General features: G+C 46.1%; 1 protein-coding gene across 1 annotated transcript in view; it reads right to left on the reverse strand.

The window, feature by feature from the left end:
* Positions 1-12,709, reverse strand: part of LOC143956908 (uncharacterized) — a 58,187-nt gene that overhangs the window by 2,068 nt on the left and 43,410 nt on the right. The window contains exon 6 of the mRNA XM_077467079.1: positions 10,597-10,691. Coding sequence (XP_077323205.1) covers positions 10,597-10,691 — 95 coding nt within the window. The remainder of the gene's footprint in view (positions 1-10,596; positions 10,692-12,709) is intronic.

Below are 12,709 nucleotides of genomic sequence, written 5' to 3' on the forward strand. Positions count from 1 at the left end.
AGATCATTCCCTGAAAGGAGAGATCATTCCCTGAAAGGAGAGACCATTATCTGAAAGGAGAGACCATTATCTGAAAGGAGAGACCATTATCTGAAAGGAGAGACCATTATCTGAAAGGAGAGACCATTCCCTGAAAGGAGAGACCATTCCCTGAAAGGAGAGACCATTCCCTGAAAGGAGAAACCATTATCTGAAAGGAGAAACCATTATCTGAAAGAAGAGATCATTCCCTGAAAGGAGAGACCATTCTCTGAAAGGAGAGACCATTATCTGAAAGAAGAGATCATTCCCTGAAAGGAGAGACCATTCCCTGAAAGGAGAGATCATTCCCTGAAAGGAGAGACCATTATCTGAAAGGAGAGACCATTATCTGAAAGGAGAGACCATTATCTGAAAGAAGAGATCATTCCCTGAAAGGAGAGACCATTCTCTGAAAGGAGAGACCATAAAGCCGCGTACACACATAGCGGTATGTCCGACATACTTAGTCTGGCGGACTTCCCGCCAGACTGTCCGTCGGACTTTCCGAATGGGCTACTTGCCCACACACGGCACTTTTTCAGTGGACTAATACGGCGTACTAAGTCCGCCGTACTATCCGCCCTACTTTTGAAATGAACGGACTCGCCCACACACGCGGAGGAAAGTCCGCTCATTTCGAGCGGGTCTCCAGGTAGGCGGGGCCCGTGAAGGAGACGTCGCTGGCCCCGCCGCCTGGTATGGACTTAAAGGGGAACCCCAACGCCGAAAAAAATCGGCGTGGGGGTCCCCCCCAAGTCCACAACAGACCCTTGTCCGAGCCCGCTACCCGGCCGGCCAGGAAAGGGGGGGCGAGCGAGCGCCCCCCCTCCTGAGCCGTACCAGGCCGTGTGCCCTCAACATGGGGGGTGCCTTGGAGAAGGGGGGGCCGCGCGGCCCCCCCACCCCAAAGCACCTTGTCCCCATGTTGATGAGGACAAGGGCCTCTTCCTGACAACCCTGGCCGTTGGTTGTCGGGGTCTGCGGGCGGGGGGCTTATCGGAATCCGGGAGCCCCCTTTAATAAGGGGGCAGCCGGATACCGGTCCCCCACCCTATGTAAATGAGATGAGTATGGGATACAATGTACCCCTACCCATTTACCTGTAAAATAAAAGTACAAAAAAAACACAACACACAAGATAAAATACTTTATCTTGTCTTAAAACGAAAGTTTTTATATATATATATATATATATATATATATATATTTATGGTTCAGAGCCCTATGACCGATACGTATAACGATGACAAACAGGGTTAACATAAACGTACCACTTGAAATAGACCTGAAGGTGTGCCCTGGTCTAACGTACGGTATACCAAAATAAGGGGGCATACCCTAGATAAGAAATGAGGATTAAATGAAATGAACATGAAATGAAGTGAAATGAGTACTCTGTGAGGAGTATGATGCCTTGAGAAATGCCCTAAAAAGGGGATGGGAGGGTGGGTATTACACACAGGAACCGACGAGGAACACAGCAGAATGGGCTGATTAAATACCCCTCCGTGCTCCTCCCATAAATTCCGGCCACCATACTGGCTGATAAGGAACACAGCTGAACGGGCTGATCAATTACTCCTCCGGGCTCCTCCCATAAATACAGGCCACCATACTGGCCTTTCAACTTATGGTTCAGAGCCCTATGACCGATACGTATAACGATGACAAACAGGGTTAACATAAACTTACCACTTGAAATAGACCTGAAGGTGTGCCCTGGTCTAACGTACGGTATACCAAAATAAGGGGGCAAAAACATACTGGTAGGGAATTGCTCTTTATCGATTGAGTTTGACCACTGAGTGAGTTTAACAGATGCCTGAGCTATTTCCACCTGAGGATTGTGGCTGTACTGGGTGAAGCAGGCAGACTCCTACCTGCCTAGCTATTCAATGACATTGTCTGGGGACCCGCTGTTACCGATTCTGTAAAAGTGATCTTTGTATCAGGCTAAGTAGCGTCTACATAGCTCTCGGCCTGCTGGATTACCGCAGGTGAACTCTCCAGGTCACAGGAACCTGTAGTAGGCCAACACCTGGCTGCTTGTAGGACCATGCTAGGGGAGAGAACAACGAGGGGATAGTCAGGATGGTCGGAATACCCTTAAGGATGTCGCCCGTTTGGGTAAGCATTTGTCACCGACCATCGGTTGGATTTCCTGGACTTCACAAAGCACGGTTCAACCAGCGTGGGACATGAATAAAGAAGGTTTGCGGGGTCCGGCAAGGACAAGAAATGTTGCCTGCCGGCTAGGTATGGCCGAACAGTGTTATGGGATAGGCAGCTGGGTATGACAGTATGACGGAAAGGCCAGTAACTGCCGGATGTAGGAGGTTTCATAGGAGTGGTGTGTCCGGAATTTCTGAAGGCCCTCCAGGCCGTCTGGTAGTTTGAGCATGTTGCGAGAAAGTGAGACGTTTACGAGTCTGGTCGCTGTTTGTAGATATCGTACTACACCAGGGTTTAGGTGAGACCGACCAAGGACAATGGCTGACACTGGATCGGCTCCAGTCAGATACGACAGCACATCTGCTACGAGATTGCTCTAGGCCAGGAACAACGTATAGTCAACTTTAAACTGAATTACAACGACAGCTGTACCAGCCTACCCAGGCAGGACATGACTGCTAGGGATTTAGACCTATCTTGCAATAATCTCTGCTGGTTGCCTGATGGTGGCCAAAAATTGCAGCGACGCCTGTGATGGTCGCTTACATCTGTCCCTAGCTGGGGTGATAGGGGCGAGATAGACAGTATAAACATTATATACCGATCTACGTAGTACGGAACCTCTGAAATTGAAAGATCTGTGGCATCCAGATTAAGGGTCTGACAGGGGCCCTGAATCTGGGAGGGGAAGACGAGGATGCATGACATAAAGACCAACCCTGGGGAATGAACATATGCAGAACTGAGCATACCCGAAACAGACTGAAGCTGCTTCTAGGTATACCCCTGTGTGTGGGTGAAGTGTTTGAAAAACTGACCTGATAGGGTCAGCTTGTCAAGGGGGAAACTGGCGTGCGAGGATGTTCTACATGTCCCTAAAGATGGCAGTTGTGATGAGCAAGCGTCTAGTGTTGGCTACGGGCAGATGTTTCTGGATACCCGTTAGAGGGGATCTTACTGTATGGGCCATCAACAGACGGCTCACCAGGGTCCTGTAAGGATGGAAATGTCGGGTGCTGGCTAGATATAGCCTGACCGTGTTACGAGAAGAAGCCAGCTGCGTGTGGCAACTCGACCTCTGGTGTAGGACGGAAGCTGAACTCAACTGCCCAACGGGAGGAATGAGCGTCAGGAGTGGCGTAGTCACTGGGGCTAAGTGGCCGAATGAGTACCGCTGAAAATGATGTGAGGCTGAGTGCCAACAAAATGCTTGCAACTATCACAAGTTATGCTAAGTTGCACGCCTAGCCGTGATAGCAAGTGTTGCGCTTAAATGTGTGCTCACAATGATAGCAAGGGAGTTAACGTCACTGGAGATGTGTTTGTGGTGGCTGGACTTGGTGGTGTCGCAGACGTCCGGACACCGGGCTGTGAGCAGTAAGACCTGAAAAGGCTGAATAAGTTATGCCAAGATGCGTGCTTGCTGCGATTGCAAGAAGTTATGCTAGGATGCGTAGTTAGCTAGGTTGAAAAGACAAAGTCCACCCAGCCCACGACAAAATCAACAATTTAGACGAACAACATCGCACAACCCGACACACCCAATGCTATCCCCACAGCTGATCCAGAGGAAGGCAAAAAACCCCCGCAGAGCATGCTCTAATTAGCTACAGCAGGGGAAAAAATTCCTTCCTGACCCCTCGAGTGGCAATCAGATTTCTCCCTGGATCAACCTACCTATGATATAGCACCCCATTATACTACGTACGTTAGGAAGATATACAGGCCTTACCCAGCAATGCACTGAGCCAGCCAGAACTGCCTGCCAGCAAGGATAGTACTACGTTTGTGCCTGGGGCTTGCTAGAGACAACTGCAAAGTTTGTGCTAGGATGTGTGCTAGCAACTATTGCCAGAAGTCTATGCTTGGATGCGTGTTTGCAACGATTGCAAGAAGTTTATGCTTGGATGTGAGTCTGCCACGATTGCAGGGAGTTATGCCTAGATGTGCTTGTGGTGACTGCAAGATGTTTGTGATTGGATGCGTGCTAGCAACGAGCTTGCACAAAGTTGTACTTGGATGCGTGCGAAATGAATCCGATATGAACCGGATGTAGGTGTGAAATGAATCCTATGAATTGGTTATGTGATAATCCGACCCAAACGATCGTGGAGTAGATGACAATGAATCCGATATGAATTGCTGAGTTATACCCATAAGGCTAACAAGACGGGTGCGGATTAATGCGTTGCTGGTTTGAGGGATTTGAGTTGGTAAGCGATGAATATGTGGAATGAAATAAATGAAACGTTTGCCATGATATAGACAAGAATTGGTATGTTTATGATTAATGATGAGTTGGAACTGCGGAGCACAGAATGAAATGAGGTCAAGACACCTGGGGCATGCCTAGATGAATCAGTGCATGGAGGGTGCTACTGGACTTGACTGAGCTGTAAACACAAAGGCAAAACCAGTTGAGGATTCCATACCTGTCATAGACAACTGGCCAAATGGTGACTCCTAATGGGAGTGGTGAGCTTTGAAATGAAACGAAATGACATAAAATAAAATGAAACGAGACAAACAAACAACGAAATGTTTTTTTGTTTTTTTTTAAGATATACATTTGTTTTCCCTTTTCCTATTATTATTATTTCTTCTTTCCCCCCCCCCCCCTTTTTTTTTTTTTTTTTTTTTTAAATGAAATGAAATGAAATGAGACGAACAAACATAAACGAAATGTTGCCTTTGATGAGAACCTGCCATGGCAGAAGCGCAGCTCGGTCGTGTCACAGGCGCCACTGACAGCGAGCCGGACTCTGGAGCATGTACTGAAATGAGGTAATTAGTGAAATGAGGCCAAATGAGCATGGCCCCCCGTCCAGAACCCGGATGTGTAAAACAACTGGGTTTGAACCGAGGTGCAGGAGGTGACAGTGAGATGAGTGAAATGAGTGAATCCGCCATGACAGAGGCCCGAATCGCCATGCCGTAACTTTGCGACTGAGCACGAAACGGACTCTGGAGCATGTACTGAAATGAGGCCAGTCCTGGGGCACGCCGAGATGAATTAGAACATAGGTGTGACTATTCGTGTCGGAGCGTGATAGGTGAAACGAAATGATACCCATGACAAAGACAGGGATCAACGGCTGTGCTCAAGAATCAATGGTGAACCCTGTCTCTGGAGCATGTACTGAAATGAGGCGAAGCAGCTGGGCACACCGGAACGAATCGGTGCATATAACTGCGACAGGATTCGAATCGGAGCGTAATAAGTGACATACCATGACAGAGACCGGAATCAACGAGTGGCCCACCGATTCGGTAAAGAATCCGTCTCTGGAGCATGTATAGAAATGAGGCCAAACAACTGGGCGTACCGAGGCAAATCGGTGCATCGATATAATGCGACTGGATTCGTAACGGGGTGTGATAGGTGACCAGAAATGATATGCCATGACAATGACAAGAATCGAAAACCGTGGCTGAACCTGCAAATGATTCTGTCACTGGAGCATGTATTGAAATGAGGCCGACAACTGGGGCACACCGGAGCGAATCGGTGCATTGGAGATGCGACTAGATTCTAATCGGAGCGCGACTCGTGACCGAAATGAAATGAAATGATTGAAATGATCGAAAATGATTGAAATGATAGAAATGATAGAAATGATCAAAACGACTGAAATGATTGAAACGATTGAAATGATTGAAACGATTGAAATGATTGAAACTCTCCGGTTAGTTAGAATTTAGGACGTCTGATTGGGAATTTCCGAAATGATCCGAACGATTCGGACGTAGGGACCCGTGACTTGGTCGGTATGCGGAAGGTTTGAAAAATGAAACGCTCGATGTGGTGTCATGAACGAGTGACCACGACTTCTTTCGAGAAGAATGAAATGAAATGCCATGATTAAAATGAGCCGGTTAATTAGAATTTAGAACATCTGATTGGGAATTTCGAAATGAACCGAACGATTCGGACGTTTCAGTAGAGACCAGTGATTTGGTCAGTAATAGCGGGTTTGTGAAATGAAATGCTCGATGTGGTGTCACGAACGGATGACCACGACTTCTTTCGAGAAGCAAGGAGCACAAATGTTTAGAGGTAACGGACGCGTGAACGATATCGGAAAAATACGAAGGTGATATTTCAGTGAGTGGTTCGTGAGTTCAACAGATCACAGTTTAGTGACATGAAATAACATGAAATGAGAAATGGGAGCCGAAGCCCTACCCGTGACCGCCGAACCAGATGCGTTGCACGATACCGGCAAGTTTTCGAGTGTTGCGCCTCAGACAATACACGAACGCTCACGACGGCAAAACCGACTGTAACACGAGAATGAAGACAGGACTTCAATGAAGACGGAACTCACGAACACTGCACTCATTCTATCGAACGGTCTCGAATAGTCGGCCCTAGATCTGTGGCGTAGCTAGTATTGCACACAGGAACCGACGAGGAACACAGCAGAATGGGCTGATTAAATACCCCTCCGTGCTCCTCCCATAAATTCCGGCCACCATACTGGCTGATAAGGAACACAGCTGAACGGGCTGATAAATTACTCCTCCGGGCTCCTCCCATAAATACAGGCCACCATACTGGCCTTTCAACATATATATATATATATATATATATATATATATATATATATATATATATATATAACTTTCGTTTTAAGACCATCTCTCAAAATTGGGTGGAACTCCACTTTAAGGCCGCGTACACACGCGGGGACTGTTCGCCCAACTTTGTCCGTCAAACAGTTTCGGCAAACAGTCCGCTCAAAATTAGCATGGACGGACATGGCCACACACGACGGACGAACAGTTTGCTGAAACCGTGCGCGATGACGTGAACGGCACGTACGACGGGACGAAAAATACGACGTCCTATACATTGCATTATAACTTTCGGCGTGTAAATCCTTTCTGAGCATGCGCGGAACTTAGTTTGTCGAACAAGCCTACACACGAGGGAACTGTTCGCTGAAACAAGGTTTCAGCGGACAGTTTTTCAGAAATTCCGAAAAACCTTGTTCAGCGGACTGTTCGCTGAAACTGTCCGCTGAACGCCCACACACGAGCGGACTGTCCGCTGAAACCTTGTTTCGGCGGACAGTTTCAGCAAACAGTCCCCGCGTGTGTACGCGGCCTCAGGCTGTTAGGCAGGAAGTGAGTTCAGACGTCGCTCCAGTCCTCCAAGGGCATAGAACCAAGTGTGGGCCACCCTGCCCTCACTCAACTTTCTGCCCATCGCTCCACGGGATCGGATTGTTTCCACCAGTCTCAACGGCTCCTTTAAGCGTGGGGGGGGGACAACCGGGAAGCGGCGGCAGGGGTTGGCTCTGTATCGAAAAACACCACAAGGATCACTTTTATGTGAACGAGGATCGCCCACCACTGTTTAAAAAATATACCGGGGTTGTGGCAGCTAGACTCCATAGCCCCGGTATATAACATCAAAGTAATGACGTATATATACAATGAGAGGTCCAGAAGTGGTTTACACTTATTGGGATTATTTTTTTTTTTTTTTTTACCAAAGCAATGCAACAGAATACATTTGCCCTAATTTTATGAAGAAATTTGATTTTATTGGATTTTTTTTTTAATTTTGGTGTTTTGTCATTTATGTATATTAGGGTGTTTTATTTTCTAATGGAAAAAAAATAAACTGTAAAATTTTTGCAGACCTTGCTTACGCCCTAAGCCTGAGTGATGTAAAATATATATATGCTAAATTTCAAGAAGACTGGATAATATTTAGAGGTTGCACACTCTGATCTGTTTTGTAAAAGTAGGCAAAAAATATGATTTTTCAATGTTAATTACTTTTATTGGGAAAACTAGAAATCACAAACTTAAAATACTATTAAAACTATACACTAATATTAATAGGTAATATGATAGGCAAAACATGTGTTATATTAATCAAATCCCTTGTATTCGGTCAGGTCGTGGATCCCAAACAATTCAAAGAACGTCTTTGTTTTATTAGTAAGGAAATGGCTCAGGTCTTTTCCTTCAAAAACCATGTTTTTACCCTCTAATCGTTTCACTTCCTTTTTCTTTGCAGGCTTGGTTTCTAAATTTTTTGTCAGATTTTCCTTAACAGCCTGAGTAATACGTTCATCCAAAAAAGCCAACCCTACGTTTGTTTCTGACAGATAGCAAAGGTGACTCTTAGCAACTGTAAGAGCACATTTTTTTTGACGTCTGCATCTGGGTAAGTGCTCAAAAGCTGCAGCATATCCAAATCATTCTATGGAGCCCATCGACTTACAATTGCCTCATGCCAAAAGCGAACCTATATGAGGCTGACAAAATGTGCAACCCGTTTCATTCCTTCCAATTGTCGTTAAGTAATATTAAACTGTTTAGAGAAGAGGACAATTTTAAGTGCATATACTGCCTTTGCCATCCACCTTGCTTGATGCCCTGCCCCTGGGATCCTGAAACTGAAGTCGTTTTTAGACCAACCTCCGAGGTACAGGAGTGAGAGTTGTAATAACTCTTTGTAGTCTTCTCTTGGATGACTTCCGTCTTTTAGGACATTTTGGATGTAGTTAACCATTTTCACATTTTCACACTCGTTGTTCTTCTAGAAAGCCTTGAACGGGGCTTTCTTCATCCAGCATTGTTGTATATGACTTCTTATCAAGTGAAGCCCACAGACTTTGCTTTGATAAAAGTGATCAATGTGTGCAGCCCCTAAATATTATCCAATCTTCTTGAAATTTGGCATATATATCTTTTACATCACTGAGACTCGGGGCGTAAGCAAAGTCATATGAAAAAAATCACATCTTTGGAAAAATGAAACACCCTAAATATATATATCACCCTTTCTCAACCTTTTCAACACAGAGGAACCTTAAAAAAGTTCTCCGGTCTCGAGGAACCCCTACAACTCATCATGATACATTAGTGTGATGGTCAGTGGGAAGAACGGTCCTTACACTTGTGGTCATTGGGAAGAATTACCTTCTTACAGGTAGCTAAAAAGATCAATGGTGCCAGTGGGAACTTATCTGAGAGTCAGAAATTGGCCAATGCTGAAGGAACCCCTAGCAACCTCTGGAGGAACTCCTGGGTTCCACGGAACCCAGCCCAATGTTGAAGGAACCCATAGCAACCTCTGGAGGAACTCCTGGGTTCCACGGAACCCAGCCCAATGTTGAAGGAACCCTTTGCAACCTCTGGAGGAACCCCAGGGTTCCACGGAACCCAGCCCAATGCTGAAGGAACCCCTAGCAACCTCTGGAGGAACCCCAGGGTTCCACAGAACCCAGTCCAATGCTGAAGGAACCCATAGCAACCTCTGGAGGAACTCCTGGGTTCCACGGAACCCAGCCCAATGTTGAAGGAACCCTTTGCAACCTCTGGAGGAACCCCAGGGTTCCACGGAACCCAGCCCAATGCTGAAGGAACCCCTAGCAACCTCTGGAGGAACCCCAGGGTTCCACAGAACCCAGTCCAATGCTGAAGGAACCCATAGCAACCTCTGGAGGAACTCCTGGGTTCCACGGAACCCAGCCCAATGCTGAAGGAACCCTTTGCAACCTCTGGAGGAACCCCAGGGTTCCACGGAACCCAGCCCAATGCTGAAGGAAACCTTAGCAACCTCTGAAGGAACCCCAGGGTTCTACGGAACCCAGCCCAATGCTGAAGGAACCCTTAGCAACCTCTGGAGGAACCCCAGGGTTCTACGGAACCCAGCCCAATGCTGAAGGAACCCTTAGCAACCTCTGGAGGAACCCCAGGGTTCTACGGAACCCAGCACAATGCTGAAGGAACCCTTAGCAACCTCTGGAGGAACCCCAGGGTTTCACGGAACCCAGCCCAATGCTGAAGGAACCCTTAGCAACCTGTGGAGGAACTCCAGGGTTTCACGAAACCCAGCCCAATGCTGAAGGAACCCTTAGCAACCTCTGGAGGAACTCCAGGGTTCCACGGAACCCAGCCCAATGCTGAAGGAACCCTTAGCAACCTCTGGAGGATCTCCAGGGTTCAACGGAACCCAGCCCAATGCTAAAGAAACCCTTAGCAACCTCTGGAGGAACCCCAGGGTTCCACAGAACCCAGCCCAATGCTGAAGGAACCCTTAGCAACCTCTGGAGGAACCCTAGGGCTCCACAGAACCCTGGTTGAAAATCACTGATTATATATCAAAAAAATAACAAAAACCTAGTAGTGATCAAATACCACCAAAAGAAATCTCTATTGTGAAAAAAATAAAAAATTATATCAGTGTAATTTTGTGTGCAGTGCTGCACGACCGCGCAATTCACAGTTAAAGAAGCGCAGTGCTGAATAGCAATGGTCTGGTCACAAAGGGGGTAAAACCTTCTGAAGGTGAAGTGGTTGAATACAAACTAGAGTTCTGTAATCCATTAGCTATGAGAAGAAGGATCATTGATCGTGTTGGTGTAACGTCATACTTACGACTCATATCCTCCGGGCCAATTGCTTTCATATTTATAGTAATCTTTTGGTAATTCCTTCCCAACCCAGAATTCTCCTTTTCTCGATAGGAAATCCTAGGAATAATGAACAATTAGTGAATGAGGTCAGATGGAGTAATAAACACAAAATAAAACCTGATCCTGAAACTTTGCAGGACCTAAAAGAATCCCCCACCAATATAATCAAGCCCTACATAGAGGCAATGTGTGATGTGAATGGAATGGCATTTATCAGACGTCATCGATGGGGGGGGGGGGGGTGTTAATTTTTTTTTATTTAAGTGCAATTATCCTCCTAATTGTAGATGATTTGAACCTGACATATACAGTGCCTTGAAAAAGTATTCATACCCCTTAACATTTTCCACATTTTGTCATGTTACAACTAAAAACATAAATGTATTTTATTGGGATTTTATGTGCTAGACCAACACAAAGTGGCCACATAATTGTGAAGTGGAAGGAAAATGATAAATGGTTTTCTAAATAAAAAATATATATATATATATGTGAAAAGTGTGAGGGGGGGGGGGTAAAGTAGTGAGTGTACAGCTTGCATAACAGTGTAAATTTTCTGTCCCCTCAAAATAATTCAACACACAGCCATTAATGTCTAAACCACTGGCAACAAAAGTGAGTACACCCCTAAGTGAAAATGTCCAAATTGGGCCCAATTAGCCATTTTCCCTTCCCGGTGTCATGTGACTTGTTAGTGTTACGAGGTCTCAAGTGTGAATTGGGAGCAGGTGTGTTAAATTTGGTGTTATCGCTCTCACTCTCTCATACTGGTCACTGGAAGTACAACATGGCACCTCATGGCACAGAACTCTCTGAGGATCTGAAAAACAAATAATTGTTGCTCTACATGAAGATGGCCCAGGGCTATAAGAAGAGTGGTAATAGAGATGGCCTTGCGGTTTGCCCGGCGGTCAGTTCGCGGCGAACTTTGCTCGTTCGCGATTTGCCAAACCGGCGGACTTCTGGCACTGTTCGCGGCGGACATATTCGTTTACATTATGAAGAACTTTGACCCATGATGACACATCCATCATGGGGTACAGGACAGCCAATTGAGACATTTCAGCACATGGACACTTGGACATTCCCCCCACCTTATAAATTGACCTGATCTGGCGGCCATTTTACATTCTGTCTTTTGTCAGTGTAGGGACAGGACGCTGTGTGGAGCAGGGACAGTCAGTCTGTAATCACTAGATATTACTATTAGGTCCACAAAAGCCCTTTTAAGGACTTGTATAGGTGTACAGTATATAGGGTTGTACACGTATAATATACTTTCTTTCAAATATAGAAAGCATATTATAATGCACTGCTGTGCTGCTGACCGATTCTGCAGCTGTCGTTTCTCAGTGTAGGGAGTGACAGTTTGGTGTTTGGAGCAGGGACAGTCTGCAATTCACTAGCTACTATTAGGTCCACAAAGGTCCTTTTAAGGACTGGTATAGGTGTACTATTTGGTGTGCAGTATATAGGGGTGTAATACACGTATAAAATACTTGCAAATATAGAAAGCATAGTATAGTGCATTTCCACTGTGCAGCATTGTGACTGCTGAGCAGTTCTATAGCAATACTACAAAGAGTGACAAACGCAATTAGAAAAAAGTATTATAACTGGTGTGATAGACCAGTGGCCCCCCAAAACGACAGATTGAAGCGGGATGTTATATACCGTCTTCCACATACATACTGCACTTCTCGAGAGACTTTTGTCACAGGGTCATTTAAAAAATGACAGGCAGAGGAAGAGGCAGGCCCTTCTGCAGGGGTGGTAGGGGTAGGGCAGGAGCAACAGACTTGAGCCAAAGTGGCAAATTGCAGAAGGTGCGTGTGATTACATCAAAAGACGCAGCAGACTTGGTTGAGTGGCTCACTCAGCCTTACTCTTCTGCACCCTCCTCATCCTCTCGATCTGCACCCTCTTCTTCACCCTCTGCTGTGTGCACCCCCAAAGACACTACCACCAAACCCTGCTGTTTGAAGAGGTTGAGCGGTGTCATATTTTTGGGTCCCGCAGCGAGTTGCTGGTATCAGTGCTGGTGTCAGTGCTCCCTATCTCGGTGCTGGTGTCAG

This window comes from Lithobates pipiens, unplaced genomic scaffold, assembly GCF_037356315.1.
Source record: "Lithobates pipiens isolate NorthernLeopardFrog02 unplaced genomic scaffold, aLitPip1_a1.2 Scaffold_44, whole genome shotgun sequence".
Lineage (NCBI taxonomy): Eukaryota > Metazoa > Chordata > Amphibia > Anura > Ranidae > Lithobates > Lithobates pipiens.